The sequence below is a fragment of the Mastomys coucha genome, unplaced genomic scaffold, assembly GCF_008632895.1.
Source record: "Mastomys coucha isolate ucsf_1 unplaced genomic scaffold, UCSF_Mcou_1 pScaffold12, whole genome shotgun sequence".
Taxonomy (NCBI): domain Eukaryota; kingdom Metazoa; phylum Chordata; class Mammalia; order Rodentia; family Muridae; genus Mastomys; species Mastomys coucha.
The window spans coordinates 54104774-54121789 of NW_022196894.1; the positions used below are offsets into that span (position 1 = coordinate 54104774).

The 17016-nt window shown below is 37.3% G+C and overlaps 1 protein-coding gene across 35 annotated transcripts in view; it reads left to right on the top strand.

Moving 5' to 3' along the window:
* Positions 1 to 17016, top strand: part of Abi3bp (ABI family member 3 binding protein) — a 229041-nt gene that overhangs the window by 161266 nt on the left and 50759 nt on the right. For 10 of the 35 annotated variants that reach the window (XM_031364086.1, XM_031364088.1, XM_031364093.1 and 7 more), the window contains 14 exons: positions 592 to 648; positions 1463 to 1546; positions 2936 to 2983; positions 5318 to 5398; positions 6206 to 6289; positions 8408 to 8491; positions 9636 to 9695; positions 10506 to 10589; positions 11544 to 11630; positions 12595 to 12657; positions 13287 to 13367; positions 14997 to 15071; positions 15849 to 15905; positions 16555 to 16677. The exons of 9 other annotated variants lie outside the window; for them this stretch is intronic. In XM_031364086.1, coding sequence (XP_031219946.1) covers positions 592 to 648; positions 1463 to 1546; positions 2936 to 2983; positions 5318 to 5398; positions 6206 to 6289; positions 8408 to 8491; positions 9636 to 9695; positions 10506 to 10589; positions 11544 to 11630; positions 12595 to 12657; positions 13287 to 13367; positions 14997 to 15071; positions 15849 to 15905; positions 16555 to 16677 — 1068 coding nt within the window. The remainder of the gene's footprint in view (positions 1 to 591; positions 649 to 1462; positions 1547 to 2935; positions 2984 to 5317; positions 5399 to 6205; positions 6290 to 8407; positions 8492 to 9635; positions 9696 to 10505; positions 10590 to 11543; positions 11631 to 12594; positions 12658 to 13286; positions 13368 to 14996; positions 15072 to 15848; positions 15906 to 16554; positions 16678 to 17016) is intronic. 16 more of the 35 variants (XM_031364087.1, XM_031364100.1, XM_031364097.1 and 13 more) reach the window with 12 other exon arrangements.

Genomic DNA, 17016 nt, shown 5'->3' on the forward strand with positions numbered 1-17016 from the left:
AGACAGACGATACAGTGTGATCATAGACAGACGATACAGTGTGATCATAGACAGACGATACAGTGTGAGTGACCTTACCACCCCCTACCTTTTCCCTTTGCCTCCTTCTCACCCTGTATACCTGTTCCTGTCTGTCCGGTTCTAGTAAGTCATGTATCCAGCATATACTCCAGGAAGGATATAAATACAAACTTTATACCCGTTGAGGCAAAAAGTACTAACAAGTGGTTGTGAATCACCACAGAGTCTGTAAACCATTACAAATATCTGAACTGTTCATTGCATCTGGCGTTAGTCAATGTTTATAGTGGATGTATACCCTGACTCTTACCTTTTATAAAAGTTCTGGGTCTATACCTAAACTCGAGGAGATACTCAGCAGAGCCCAAAGGCTGTGACTAATCTCTGAATCAAATGAGTGATCATTTAGAGAAGTATTTAAAGAAACAAGATACATTTATTTTCTTCAGAATCAATAACATTAAAAATAATGTTTCAGCTGAAGAAACCATGTTTTTACTGGTAAGATGAATTTTCTAACATTCTATTCATTCATAAGGTTTCTTTGGTTTCTTTGATTCTTTCAATCAGTTCCTGCTACAAGCCTTGAACCAGTTATTAGTACTGAGGTTCCAGGGACAACATTCGGTAATGACATACCATGTTCTTCTGCATCTGCATTTTTTTCCCATCTTATCATCCTCATGACCACTGCTTCACAAAGCTTCTGCATCTTCTGGCCATTCAACTACTTAATATGTTTATGTGTGTTAAAAGGACTTCTTTTATATGAGCAACAACTTATTGAAAAATAATATATATACATATATTTGCATATCGATTCGCTATCACAGCTTAGATTTGTCTTGTCTCTGCTTCTGTGCATGTCAGGTGCATCACATCCACATTCTTGCTGTGGGGCATCCATCTCTGGCCATGGCTACAGGGAAACCTATGTACCTTCTAGGTTGAGTTCATTTGTGCAGTTCTTGTAATGTGATGGGGTCTTTTTGAAGCTCTAAACTGCATTTTCACCAACTGCATTATTTAGTTTTTGCCATTTTTTGGAATGATAAAACTATGTTTTGTTGTGGATGAAAATAGAAAATGTATTCAAGACTGGTCAATTGAAGTTATTCAGACTATCATTAGCATGAAACACCGACACCTGTACTTGTGTGTGCTATAACGCTTCAAGTCTTTGGGGCATTTCTTCACTCAGGAGTCCTTATGAGAACCTATAGGAAATACTCTTGATATATAGATTCATATTTCTTCATGAGTTTTGTTTCTCAGAGAAATGCAAGTGACATAAAAAAAACATAGTATCAAAACAAAGACATAATATTCCAAAGCTCAAAAGGGAATTTTCTTGAAGCTTACAAAACCATAAGAAGTGTATTCCTAGACACCATTTCTGAAACCCCAAATCCTGTATTAACCTGATATTTTCTTCCTTCAGTTCCCAAACTGCCTCAACAACCAGGCTATCCACATCCCAAGCCTAAAACCACAAGGAGTCCTGCAGCACCTCTGACAGAACTGGGTAATGTGTAGGTCCTGGGTTAAGAATTCTGATAGCCTATCCAAGCAGGTCCCACAGAGAGTATAATGGCAATTGAGGGCCAATAACTTAGATAAAGGATAAGGCAGGGGATAGGGGCATTGAGTCCTTACGTTCTGCGTGCTAGGATTTTCTCTGCAATGGTTGTTTTTCTGGCTATGCTAGTCATTACCAAGCGTTCATAGTGAACAAGACAACAAGTATATGATTGTTCTACTGGGAGATGTTTTCTCAGTTACTGTCAAGGCCTGTGAGTCATAGTAAGCACTGGATAACAACAAGGCAACAACAAACATTTTCTGTTTGGTGCTAAGGGGTTGATACTTCAGGCTCTGTAGAGTCTCTGCAACATGTTGTTTTGGTTGCCATGTTTATAAATGTAAAAGTAGTCCCTACAGAGAAGATAGCATAGACTTGAGTGAAGGATAATGGGGAAGTTCAGGAAGGCAGAGCATGCACAAGAGCCAGTGAAAAGAAGCAAGTTTCCTCTCACAAAAAAAGATAAGGCTTCTAGGAGCTGAGTAGCTTTCATGAGGCTCCTGCATCTAATGGCCTATAGGGCATGTTGAAGACTTTTTAATGTTGAACTTAGGAGCTTAGAGCTCATCAGACAATTGAGTTATGGCCACACTTTCTTTGGGTGCCTTGCTATGCCACAGACTGAGTGGATGTCCCTCATCATGTTCTCTTAAGTACTAAAGTTGGGTATCTTCTCAGTGAGGTGGACTCGGTCTAGATGGCATATCACAGGTTCTGTGGTGAAGGCTGTTCTGAGCTTGTATCACCTCATGGTGTGGTGCTGTGGTAGATGTATTTATAAGATCCAGAAAATGATCATATTTCAAACCAGGAATAGAGAGCACTGGAAGAGCCAGTTTCTTTTTCCTCTTTTATTTATCCTCTCTGGAAAGCTCAAAAGATTATACAGAATTATGAAGGAGTTGTACAAGCCATCTCATGCCCTCAATGATCTAAGACCTTTTCACTAGATCCCACCACCCAAAAGTACCACTACTTTCTAACTAACGGTACCTGTGGACAGAGGATACAAGCTATATTCAAACATTAGCTATATGTTCGGCACATTAAGTAGGCTCAGATCCTAAGAGGATGAGGACAGCTTTACAGACCTGAACATACAAGGCTTCTGGTTCCCTCTTATGAGATGAGTTCACATCTAAGTGGTGAGACACTATATTCTCTTGGTTCAGAGTTAACAACATGGCTGGGTGTTTTAAGTGGTTTTCAGACATGTTTCTATTTTGCCAGAATTTGTTTTAAATGAACATAGTAGGTTTTGATAAGTTTAACATTTGCTTGGGCTTTTTATTTATTTTGTTTTTGTTATTTTTTGACTAATTCCTACTCCAGCCTTTGAACCAGTTACTCCTTTAAAAGAGGATCCAGTGACCACAATAGGTAACAATACTTGTGAGCCAGCAAAACCGTTTTCTGTTCATTGTCAGGTTCATCTCATGTTGCTACCCAATTACATTCTTCATTTCATTTGAATTCTTCATTTCATTTCATCCTTAGAAGCACTTGCCTCTTGTTTATTAGTTGTGTGGATCTAGTTTGTGTGATTGGTTTGCCTCATAAATTGCTTTAAGGTGTTTACATGTTGCTTTATGGTTTGGTTTAACCAAAACTCTTTGTTAAACCAGTTTTATGTATGTATCTTTGTTGTGCCTACCTCTGATTTGTACATGTCAAGCTTCTCTTTTGTTTGTTAATGTGTTTGCAATGTGATTTTGTACACTGAATGGCATATTATCAATCTGATTTAGTAGTCTGAATAGCATAATATCAGGTTAATATCTTTAAATATTAAACTCCAGTCATAATATGAATTGAAGTCTTCTCTCTCTCCACCATAATTTAGATGATTCTCAGCCATGTTAGCCCAATCAAATAATTTTAGGAGAATTTTTTGAAAATGCTAGTCTTGATTTTCTGAACTAATAATTTCAGTTGGTATATTGGTATTTCTTCCTCAAAAGTACCTTCAATAACAAAAGATAAAATAACATAGTATGGGTTACAGCTTTCATACATGGCCTAGAACTCAAGAAAGTTCACCAAGCTTTGAAATCCCTAAAGATTTTTAAAAATTTTTCTAACATATTGAACTATAACTTCAAAATAACTCAAGCTTACCTCTTTTTAATCTCCAGAAATTGTCTGAGAGAACACAAACTTAAAGCTACCCAGCTCTAAATATACTAGGTCTCCATGATAAACAAAGGGTCCTTGGGTCAAAGAGCCTGAGAACCATCAATGGTTGCAAATACCACATTGTTACAGATGTCCCGTAGAAAGGGAGCATTATTGGCTGTCAAGACTTTTACAATTGGAAGGGATGCATCTAAGAAGATGTTTTACTTCTATGTTTGGCAGCTAATGAAGTCATGAGAAGTTTTTCATTTTTTTTTTTTTGAATGGCTTCTCATGTACTTCTTAACTACAAAACTTTGTATGCAGTCATATTTTCATGAACCTGGTAATTTTTCTTTTCAGTGGTCCAAAATACAAGTTACATTTCTTCATACTTCTAACATTAGCAGTATGGGCATGGGTAAAAATGTCCTGAAATCTTCCCTGTTAGAATCATTGTAACATGAGAAATGGCTTGCCTGCAACATTACAAAATGAGAGCAAGGATAATGCCGGTCTGGGAGAGCAGTGCTAGCTACTGTTTGTCTGGACAGAAGGATTGGTATTTGTCTTGAGTTTTACTAGGACAGCCATTCCACAGTATTGCATATTAGTTTCTTCTGCCCCCCACCCCCAGTCCTGTGCAAGAGCCTCAGCTGCTCTTTTTTCTTGTTATTTTTTATTTTATTTTATTTATTTACATTTTAAATATTATCCCCTTATTTCCCCTTTGAAACTCCCCCATCCCATCCTCCCTCCCCCTACTCACTAACCCACCCACTCCCACTTCCTTGTCCTGGCATTCCCCTACATTGGAGCATCAAGCCTTCATAGGACCAAGGGCCTCTCCTCTCATTGATGTCCCACAAGGCCACCCTCTACTACATATGCGACTGGAGCCATGGGTACTCCATGTGTACTCTTTGGTTGGTGGTTTAGTCCCTGGGAGCTCTGGGGGTACTGGTTAGAATACCCAAGATACAATTCACATATTAGTTCCTTAACAGTGATCTATTCTTATAGCTCTGGAAGTTACAACTCAAAGACCAAAGTGCTTCCAGGTCTGGTTTTCCCTGAGGCCTCTCCTTGGATCATAAATGGCTGTCTTGCTATATTATCACATGGCCTTTTGTCTACATATGTTCCTACTTACCATCTCTTCTAATAAAGGACATTTGACAAATTGGAGAGACCTGACCTTATGATCCCTTAGTTACATCTTTAAGCATTCTGTCTTCAAATACAGCCCACTTTGATTTACCTCTTCAGTATATAAATTGTGAGGACACAGTTCAGTCCATAATACACTTCAACCAGAAAATTTTATATACATATAATATATAACACATTATATATTATATATTATATACATATGACATATGTATATATACATATATTATACAAATATATATTTTATACACATATAACATATTATATATTATATTACATATAATATATATTACATATTATATGTTATATATTATATATATACATCACACACATTCTAGATGCTGTGTTGTGTTGTGCTAGCAGAATCATTTTAAAACAAATGTTGTATGCTTATACATGTTTTTTAATAGCTCATATTTGTTAACTCAGTTCCTATTACAGACCTTGAACGTGTTACAGACCTTGAAACACCTGTTGCTTTTAGAACTGAAGCCCCTGGGACAACGCTAGGTAACACCCTTACTTGTCAAGTGCTTCTATTGCTCATTGTATAATCCACTAAATCTCCATGAGGTGGCCTTTCTACCTTTCCAAGAAAGTATCCATCATCTTTAGACATCTGCTAGAGAATTCAAAACTTCTTACAGACATGCTTCCTGTTGTGTTTATGAGAGCTAAGCATGAATTTAGTTTAAACAGTAATAGCCACATGGAACTATTGAAAGTGCCTTGTTATTTTGTACATCACAGAATTCTGTGTTACAACTGAGTTTTAACCACAGTGGAATGACTGCCCAACAAAAGCAACCACTCTTTTGCTCCTTTGAACATCTAGGTTTCTATACCTGTTTTTGAAAACTATTACTACAGTGTGTTCATTTCTTTGGTGATATAATTTAAGTAATTTATATGTACATAATGATATATGTAAATAATGATATATTTTACTACAAATTTGACAAATTAAGGATGACCCATTTGAAATGTTAAATTATAGGCTTCTATCATAATATGACCTGAATCTCTCCCACCCTTCCTAAAATATTCCTTTTCAATCGTTTTCTCCAAAATGGAGGTCTATTACTTTCTCCAAAAGAGTATGAGTCTTTTTGCATTGAATGAGCAAGCCAACTATAAACAGGAATTTACTCGAAACCACCATCTATGACAAAAAGGCATACTTGTTTAAAAAGAGTGAAAAATTCAAACTAAAAGAACAATCTCCTACCAGTTTAGTAAATCTGAGAGCCATTGAAGGCTCTTTTCCGTATCCAAGGCTATACGGTCCAAAGTAACATGAGCTTTCTCTTTCTTCAGCTAGCAAAATATCACAAAGAACCCGCCGCCCACGGCCCAGACCTAAAGCCACATTGAGCCCTCAAGCATCTCAAACAAAAACTGGTAAATTTGGGAGTTACATGGCTTCTGGCTGAGCCTGGTGGTCTGTCCCATCAGAGACGCAGTGCTTGTGGTAGGCAGTCACAGCTCTTACACATCAGAGTGTGAGGACTAAAGCCACATCAATAACTTCTGTTGATGTTTGAAGGAAAATACAGGAGGGTAAGACCCAATAGGACCTGGAATAACTTTTTTTATTCCAATGTAAGGCCTTTTATTTGCAACTTTGTATTTAGTAAATTTCAAACTATGCATTCCTATTCAAATCTTAATAGTGAAACTACACTAGCAAACTCAGTATATTTAGTTTAAATAAACAAATCCTAAGCCCTTTACATGTTCCCAGACTCACATTTGCAATTGTAAATAATAGATTTGCTGTAGAAAGTGTCTTGTTCTTCTTCTTGTTGATGATGTTCCTCCTTCTCCTCTTCCTCCTCCTCCTCCTCCTCCCCCTCTACTACAATTAGCTGAGGCCATGCTGTACAATATACCCACAAAGTAACAATCTGAAATCTAGAAAAAGACAATATTAAGGTTGGCTGGGTTTGGACCTTGAATACACTACAGGATTTTGATCAATAGAGAAAATAGAGGGTCAGCTAGAAACACAGTCCAGTCCAGATGTTCATAGGTGTTCACTTACTCTGTTGATGATATTGCATTTGAAAGGGTCTAGCAGGCCAGTAGAAGGAGGACTATGAAGATTTGATTCAGAGCTTAGTAAGATGCAGAGACACTGCATTATACACAGACTCTTTGATTTCCACTTTTTATGCTCCAGGGGAAGACAGATGCTACACTAGGTGTTAGACTGGTAGCCCCCTTTGTGCTGCTCTCGTATGGTTTGTATAGAGGTGTCACATTCCACAAGATTGGCAAGATAGACACAAGCCATGTAATGATTTTTTTTTTAATATATGCTTCAAACTTGTATCAGTGTTTACTTAAACATAGTAACTCATGTTGTTCTTTTTAGTTTACCTTTCTAAGGCTATATGAAATGAATACATTAAAATATTTTCTAATGCAGTATTTTCTATATAGGCTAGATTTTTTTTAATTAAAATCTTCTAGAATGTCATAATGACTACTATGCTTATTTATATCTCCTCCTCATTTTATTCCCCTCCTTTCTTCTAGTCAACCAGGTAGTTAAAAAGCTGAGACCAACAACCATCCCAACAAAAGTTTAGCAAACTCTTAAAAAGCAAACTTTCAGAGAAAGACTTAGTTATATTCTTTCTCTTGGGACAGTTGATATTCTAGATATATATGGTATATGTAAATGTTCTAACTCAATATGCATTTTTAAATCTCTTTGGCTTGTGTTGTTTTGGGTCAGTTCCTGCTGTAGTCCTGGAACCCATCCCTCTTAGACCCGAGGTCTAAGGAACAACACTAGGCAATGTTGCTAAGCTATTTTTGTAACAAGTCTTATTGCCATGTCAAGAGTCTCATCTCAATTCAAGTGGCAGCTGGGTGGGTCTCTGCAGCCATTCACTTATATCTATTTCAAAATTAAGAAGAGTTTACAATTGTCAGCTTTTAAGACATTATACATGAAATTTCTTTGGGACGTTTATCTACCACATTACCTACTTGAAGTTGTGTCCTGTTTTGTGTTTTGTTTGAAGGGTGATTTTGCTGCAAACATGTCACAAGTTTCAGGCACACAGAGAAGACATTAACAATTCTTGGCGCCCAAAGGGGCCACAATTTACATTACACTTTTTTCTATTGGCATAATATTTTGTTGTTTTGTTTCTATTTAATAAGTTTTAGGTGATAATTATATAGAGAACATATCATAGATTTTAAAGATTCAATTATACATCATGAATCATAGATAGTAGAAATGCACACTATCCATTCAAATTTAGGAATTGTTCCTATCCATTTTAGTTCTGGTCAAGCCATCTTTTGAAACTTAGATAACAATTACTAGCCTTGATTTCTATAATTAAATAGTATTTTTTTCTTCATAAATTTTTTAATGATTGAAATAAAACTAGATGATAAACATGTGAGAACCAGCGAGCTATCATCTTTGCACCTTCCATGGCTTCCTGACTCAAAAATAATAAAAATACAAAGTAATCCAATAATTTCTTCCTTCAGCTCCCCCCAAAACACAGAGAAAACATCATCCACGTCCCAACCCAAAGCCTATGCCGAGTCCTCAAGTACCGGAGTCCAAACCAGGTAAAGCACTTGTACCCGGTTTAAACAGCCTCAGCATTGTGACCTAGCAGGGTTGCAGGAGTTTTCTGAGTGACTGAGAACCTCCAGTGTATCCCAAATGGAGCAAGGATACAATTCTGTGTGTGAGGGGTGGGTTGTCAAGTATCTTCATTGTACAGACGTCAAACAAGGTTGAGTGAGGGAAGTCTGTGGGCAAATAGATTCCCACTGCTTCCTGTGTGCAACCTTTTCAATAACCACACATCTTTGTAACTTCCTTTTATCTCCTAAAAATAAAGTTACTTTGGGATAATTATATTTGGTTCAGATAAAAAGCACTATTAAATACCTTCCACCTCCTCCTTATCCTACTAACACCTTTGAGTGAGATAGATGTGGAAGCTATATTTTGATTTTTGCAAGACAGAGTGGAAACCTTTTAAGTATAGTTGAAGATGGTATAGGAAGAGTCTGTGCATGAGCGCAATGAATTTGGGGGGTGCAAACAAAAAGTCTTAGGTAAGTAAGTATTTGGAGCCAGGGACTAGAGATTAAAAAGGAGTAGAGTCTTGAAAGCATACTAGAGCCTGGATGAAAATGAAAAGAAGGGAAGAAAATGTAAAGGAGGAGATATAAATGAAATTAGTGAGAGGAGTCTCTGGAGTATTTCTATGGCTGAGCTCTCCCTACAAGGCTGTAGTAATCCTTCCTATATCTCAGAGGATATGCATATCCTCTTGAACGTGTAAATCTAGGCCTTAGGACTGTGATAGGGCAGTGCAGTGGAGCACTGGGCTGGTAGACACCAGGAGCCTCTTCTTTCTCATAAGAGCATACTCCTCCTTTGTCTGTGGGGAAGCAACCCCACCAGTTCCTCATGCCAATGCCTTAGTTTCTCACCTAATCTGAGTGCTAAGCAATGGCTCCACAGTCCACTCTGGGTTATTCATTAGATGAGAAATACACAATAACAAAATGGTTACCTGACTTAGGGATGATGGAGTTTTAAGAAGTCAACTGCTTACTTTTACAAATGAGTGTTTTCCAAAGGTGTCATAATTGTTGTAGAAATTATACTATGCTAGGAAGGTTCATAATGAAGAAAAGGTCTCATTTTTCAACTGTATAGAAGAGTCATTTGGTTTATTTTAATGCCTTTGCTTAGTTCCATCAAGAGAACATGAACCTGTGACACTCAGAACTGAGACCTGGGTGACAACAAAAGGTATTACCACATTGTGATGCTGGCTGCGTCCATTCTCTTGCCATTGCCAAACTCATGCCATCAATGTCATAGTCACTTGTTCAACTTCCCATGGTTCTCACCATCATTCTCTTTGCCATTCTATGAAAATCATTATGGCTCTTTAAAGAACTTGTCCCTTGTGAAACTTACCCTAAATCTAACCCATATCATCTGTCTGGCTTGTAACCACATGGAATCATTTCATCATTGTGTGTGCTCTGGGGAATGTGACTCACAAAAGCAATTTTTATAATTTTAACCATTTCTACACCATTGAGGAGTTTCCTTAAAGATCTGAAATTCTTTGCTTTATTTAACCATTCACTCACTTTTACCATGTGACATTTGTTCTTTGATTGACGTTTCAGTTAGTTATGTGTGCAGCCTTACTTTCACAAACTTTCAAATAAAAATTCCTGACCACTCATCGCTGCCACCACCATGTTTTAGCAGGGATTCTTAGCATTTTTGTGTAAAGAGTGGTTCTCCCTATATAGTCCAGCCTCAAGTTTTCTTAGTATCTCAGCTGGGTTTTCCCCGAACTAGCACTCTTCTTATCACAACCTCCCAAGTGTTGGGACTATAGGTGTGTGCCACTATTCCTGGCTCTTTAACAATTTCATTCTATACAAGTTCTATTTTTCCTCTTCACTTCTTGATCTTTGAGTTAAAAAGTTGAAAATCTGAATTGCCTAAAATATGAGAAAATCTGATGTTTTACTAAATTTAGCACCCTCTCATAGCCTTTGAACTATACACTTTGTAATAATGAAGATTTTCTTTCCTCAGCTCCTAAAACACGAAAACGAACCCGTCGTCCACGCCCCAAACCTCAAACCACACCAACTCCTGAGGGTCCTCTAACTAAACCTGGTAAATTGAGTTTCTGGTCACAGGGGTACTTATAGAAGCTCTGGGGAAGCCATACGAAGACCAATGGTAGAAGGGTGAGCTTGTGTGGGTGAAAATGCCACATGGCCTACTCTTGCTTCCATTGCTGTGTGTAGAAGGAAAAACATTAGGGTCTTGTGTGGCAGCTGATTTGCTTATGATCTCTGCATAAGTATTGTCTGTATTACCACATACTTATTTTGGTACTACTGATTAAGTTACATTCTTCTCTGTTGATAGAAGTTCTTGAATGAAGGACTTGAATGAAGGAATTCAGAAGTTTAGATCTAATCCAAAAGCCATTAGTGATCTGCCTATCTATCTGGAATTCTCTACTTTTGTACGGAGAGCAGAGAGCTAGCTGTTTAATCGGTACCACACTTATTAAATGTCCCTTATTCTGGTTTGCTGAGCACCCTTGTCATACATGAGATCTCAGCCCAACCCTACTCATGAGTTCTCAGAGTACATTTGGCTCATTTGCCTTATCCTTGGCTGAATCTCATACAGAAAAACTGTTGTAGTCCCACACCTTTCAACATGTTATTTTCCTCTAGCTTCTATACCAAAGCCCAAGTTATATCTGTGTGGCTTTGGTAAATGTCTAAAATTTCTAGGACAGTCTTCAATAGTAGTTGGAATGAGACGGCTTTGGTAAATGTCTAAAATTTCTAGGACAGTCTTCAATAGTAGTTGGAATGAGATAGTCCACATACCTAAAGAAATATTACCTTGACTCTATTAAGAGGTTTAGCACAAAGTATAGGCAGCAGCTGAGTACTTCTTGAAATGTTTACCAGGGCACAATGTGACCAAATCATCAAGTAACAAGTATTAGATTGGAAATAGTTCCTTAAATTCATTCCTTATTCCAGTAAGAGTGTGCTGTTGTCTTACTGACTTTTTATATATGTTTATTTCATTGTTTTTAATTAGTTGCTGCTACAGATCTTGAACCCAGTGCTCTTAGCACCGAAGTGCCTGCAACCGTGGGTAATAAGAATGTGTGTCTTTCTAATCTCGGTACTTTTCCTACCATACCATCTATCACCACTTCTGCATCTTAGGACCATTCCATTACCATCCTCTGTCGTCACTCCATTACATTCTTTACCTTGAAATGATCCTCAGTTCTATGCCATGTTAATTGTTGAATTCATGAGCACCATGCATGAACTAACTTCAGGACATCAAACCCCCATGTAACTCCCTGCTCAACACTGTGACATGTGCATTTTTAAAGGGTGCTGACTAAGACTGTTTTCATGTGAATCTCCGTCTGTCATGTTTATGCTGCGTATTCGTCGACAATTACAAAAAATATGCTTCTTTATTCAGAATGCTTCTTGATAAACTATGATACATTGGAGCAATAGTTTTTTAAAGATTAAGATTGTAGCAAGCTGTCAAACCTAAAGATACATGCTCTTGAAATGTTTCAACGCTGTCTCCATGATAGAGACTCCTTTTCTAGAAAGTTCAACTGTCTTTTAAAATCAAAGACTACTTTTCAGATGAGGATATTTCACTAGTTTGTCTTCTTACTTTTCAACAAATAAACTTTTAATTTGTATAATTTTTTAACAGCAGACAAATAAAACCTGTATGAAGCTATCTCATGAGTTTCTATAGAAACTCAAGGATACTAATAAAGCTTTCATTATTAGAAGAAAAGTGTCCTTCTTTAGCTTTTCTTCAGAGAGTCATCTATGATGAAAACATAAAAACATGGCCAGCAGAATTCAACAGTAGTGGAGCAGTCAGTCAAATGTCTAGAAGAGCATCTTACATACTGTGACCTAGTTAGTTCTGTACCATGCCTTCTTATAAGTCTATGTCATGATGTAGTGAGCACCCATCTATGGTCTAGCCAAATGTGGAAGAAATTAGTGTCTCTGTCCTGTTAGTTTTGAAGCTAAAGATATTCTCAAAGTTAGCCTAAACATGAAAAATTTATCTTTGGTTGACTTGCCTCCTTTCTGTCCAGTTCTTGCTACGGCACTTGCACCCGTCACTCTTAGGACCAAGGCTCCCAAGACAACAACATTAGGTAATGGCACTGTGCTCTTGTTTTCATGTGCACTCACTGCATCTTCATCCTGACTTCATTGTCATCTGCTTTATTAGATTGTGTTGCCATCTGCTGCTGGTCATCCTCATATACTACTGCTTCTTGAGAATATTAAAGGTTCTTACAGTTACCTCTTTTAAAAGCTATCCGTAGACCTAGAATATTACTGTGCTTGTTATCTTTATTAAATGTATCATGTATTTTTTTGTCTAAACATTGCTTCCATCTAAAGCTGAGTTACAAACTCAGCTAGTAGTGTCTATATCTTACCAAGACAGAGTAAGTTAGAAAAATATCATGGCACAATGGATCCTTAGGAAAGCTGAAAACTTTCAGTGTCAACCTAAGATCCAGCCACATGGATTTTAGCATAAGCATTGTTTGACATTGGAGACTTATGTCTCTCATCATTCATTGACTTAATTTTATGTTTTAGGTTTCTTTCTTAAGAGTCTTTGGTGATTTAAATAAAAAACTAACAAAATAGTAGAAAGTATTTTAATTCAAAAGCATACATACCACAGATTTCAAGGAAAGATACTTTCACCCTAGTCTCTTTTTTTTCCAAAACCAAAAGCATGAAATTAATAGAAAGTTTCTTCCTTCAGCTCCTAGTGTACAGCGGACACGCCGTCCACGTCCCAGACCTAAAACCACAGCAAGTCCAGATGTGTCTGAATCCAAGTCGGGTAAATGTGGAATGCCTGCTTTAAGGGCTACTAGCAGTCTGTCCCAGATGGGTCATAAAGTAATACCTGCAGTGGGAAGCTCCTGTTTAAGTAAACTTAGGAGAGTCCAGTTAACAGCTGTTCCTCCTAAGAGCTTCCCATAAGAGCAGGGCTTGGGGGAAATTTGTCCCTAATTCCCCAGGAAAATTAGTTTGGATCAAGTTCTTCTCTTTAAAGATAAGTTAATGGCAAGGTTCGTATTAGTCATTCATGTTTATGAACTGCTGTATTAGCATCAAACATAAGCTCTGTTGCTTAGCCTTGGTTATATAAGCAGATAATTAATTGTTTTCAACTTCCAAGAAATACAATATACTAACTACTTCCATGTATACTTCTATACATACTACCTTAGGAAATTTCCAAAGCCATCTTCCATATTAGTTATAGCCAGAAAGCCAGGTACCCAGCAATCTCTTATGTGGACAGAATTAAGAAATATATAGCCAAGTTCAAAACGATTGTGACTGTTTTCCATAATCAGCTTGGCTACTGTGACTGGCATTTCAGAAAGCAACTGTTTGCTTCCCTTTGGTTTTAGAATTTAAAAACATGTTTGTCATTTGAAACTCATGTTGTGAAAGAAAATGTAAGGCATTTTGTGAGTGTTCAACTCTCATGTTCATCCACTGCTTTTAATTAGTTTTAATAATTTTGAACTCAACATTCACAGTACTGGGCCTCTAGAAACAACACTGGGTAACAATTTTTCTGACATTCAGCGAGTGCTCTTTCCCTTGCTGTTTAAAGCCATCTGCTGTCATGTCAGTATTGCTCATGCCTCGGAAGACGGTGGTTAGGACACCATTTCATACTTTGGAGTCAGTCATGAAACCTTAAGTATCTCCTACCTGCTATTTAATCATCCCTCCTTGGAGCCACTGAAAAATATCTGTATGCCCTGAAATTCTCTTTAAAATGTCAGAGAGTTATATTGTCGCTCCTTTCTTTAGTGCTTAGATCAATAGGGCTATAGTAATTTAGAGATCTAAACCCCCTCTTAGCAACTTGTTTTCCATCAAATCAGTGTACTATGCTTATTACTCTATTTTAAGTCATGAGATACCCTATGATCAACAAAGTAAGTTGTACACCAAAAGCTCCCAGCTCCTAGATCACTGATAAGTTCCTCCAGGAGTTACTGATGCCTCTTGCTCTTTACTAAGTAGTGACCTTGCTGGGTATCCATGAGTGTTAGTATTTATTACTTCAATTAACAGATGAACATTGTAGCTTGGGTTCCTAAGGGAATCCTTAGCGATGGTCAATAACAAATAAATAGTGTATTTGCAAGGAGGATGATTCAAAGCAGGAAGTAGCTATTTTAATCTATAGAGGGTTAGATAGTAAAAGCTTCAGACTTTGCTGACCACTCAGTCTTAATCACAGCGGCTTACACATGCACTTGGAGGAGCAAGGCAACAAGGTTAGTGTGTCAATAGGCCCTGCATCACTTTGGTCCATGCTCCAATTGACTTTGGGTATCATACCATTTTCATATTTTACACTGCACAAAATGTTAGTCATTTTTACCATCACCTAAATTTGTTTTTAAATGTTCACAGGCTAACTTAAGTCTTTTTGTTCCAGCTCCTACTGAACTTCAAACTCTTGTTTTGAATCCAGTGACCTCACCAAGCCTAGAAATTACACAAAGTCAATCTGGTAAATTGATTGATTTATCTGTTTGGCTCTACCAAGAGCTTCAGAAACACACTATATTCCCCTTCATGTTATCTGTTGAAATATAAAAAATTCTTCCATGGTTGTATGGTGATATTAAATTAGTAATACTTTATCTTCTACTATTCTATTGTGTACAAAATACCTACCTTTATTTTATTGAGTTAGCTCTGTATTTTTTTTGGAGAATGATAACATCACATATTAAGTAGTCAGAAAATCTCTGAGGTGATTCTATTCCTTAATTCCATCCACAGTTATAAAGGTGTGGTTCTATTAAGCAGTATGCTAAATGATCACTGAGCCACCTAAAAGAGTGCTAATCCCTTTTCGTTTATGTCCTTTAACTATAGAGAACCTTTTAAAACATATTGCCTTTCAAATTACAAACAGAATTCAATGTCAGCATTAGGAATATTGCTGCTGCTCTCTGGAGCTTAGATTTGAAAACTTGAATTCCATATTTCAGCATAGGATTATAATTTCTTTATAGCATCTTTTAGTTAGATGAGATGACAGTTTGGCATTCCTGATGAAGATTAAAGGTGTGTTTATTGATGGTAGCCAAAACAACTATGTTTCGGATTTGACTTAAGTTATGAGGACCTCCTTAAGTGCTCATCCATAGAGATGCATTTTATCAGAACCAGGCAACTGAATCATTTACCAGGTATCTAACACTCCTCTGAATAGTCTGTTTAATCTACCTGATATTTACAACAGATCCTTGACCAGTTGTACCCTTGTTTCCTTTGCTAGTTTCTGATGACCTGGAATTGGTTGCATTTAGCACTGAGTCACCACAGAAGACAATAGGTAAAATGTTCCCCGTGGAAAGTCAAGAATATGTGCTTTTCCATCTCATTGCAAAATGCGTCATTTGAATGTTGCCATGCTTGGGCCATTTCGTGACATTTCATAGCAGCCTGTTCCTTGTGTTGTCTCTATGCCTAGCCAATGGCTCTTGGGAGCCACCATGCTAGCTACAATCTGCTATATTCCAGTACAAGTGTCATAGTTTCTCTAGTTTCCTCTGTTAATGAAACTCATAGTTTAAAATTTTTTGATTATTCTTTGTATATATACACACATATATCTGTACACATGTGTATATGAAATTTGTCATCTTCAGGTCACCTTCAGGCTTTCTTATCATGTTTCCAAAGGACTCATAACTTTTTTCCTTACTGAAATATTCATGCGAACAAACATAAGGAAGTAAATTACCTACTCTACTCTAGGTAATAATTGCTATACTGGGCCCTGATTGCCATTTATGTGTGCGTGTGTATCTGCCTTTCTGTTTCCCACACAGCAAACGTCAAACCTAGCTTCACTTTCACTCAGTTGCAATAGTTTTCATAATCTGGAAAACTAACCTATGTTTTCACTTAAATTCAGGGCTCCATGATAACCTACTTTGCCCTACCCACCACTAACCTGCCATTTCGTGTTTCTTCCCCAGTGCCAGCTGAAACAGAGTATGTAGATACCACCACCAAAGAACCTCTCAGGCCAGAGGAGCCAAGGACGGAAGGTGGTAAAAGGTTTTATGCTATGATTAACTCATTCTGCTATTCAAGCCATGGTACTTGATTGAAAAGACTGGAAGAGCTATAGATGCACTTCTAATCCATCTATAGATCCACTTACACACCCTTACTAGGAATCAACCTAGAGAGTCACACTTATTCTGCATGTGTCTTAGCAATGAATTACATATACCAGCACCTCTAATGCTCTTCGATTCTTAAAATTAATGTGATAGTTGATGATCTCTGAAAAAAAAAAGTCCTATTTATATCTGTTCGTATCTGAAGATCAAGGCATAATACACTTGAAAGTCAGTTGTTGATAAAGCGTGAGTATCAGCAGTTTAGTGCTCTTAAATATGACTTCTTCCTTTTTGTCCCATCTGAAATACATT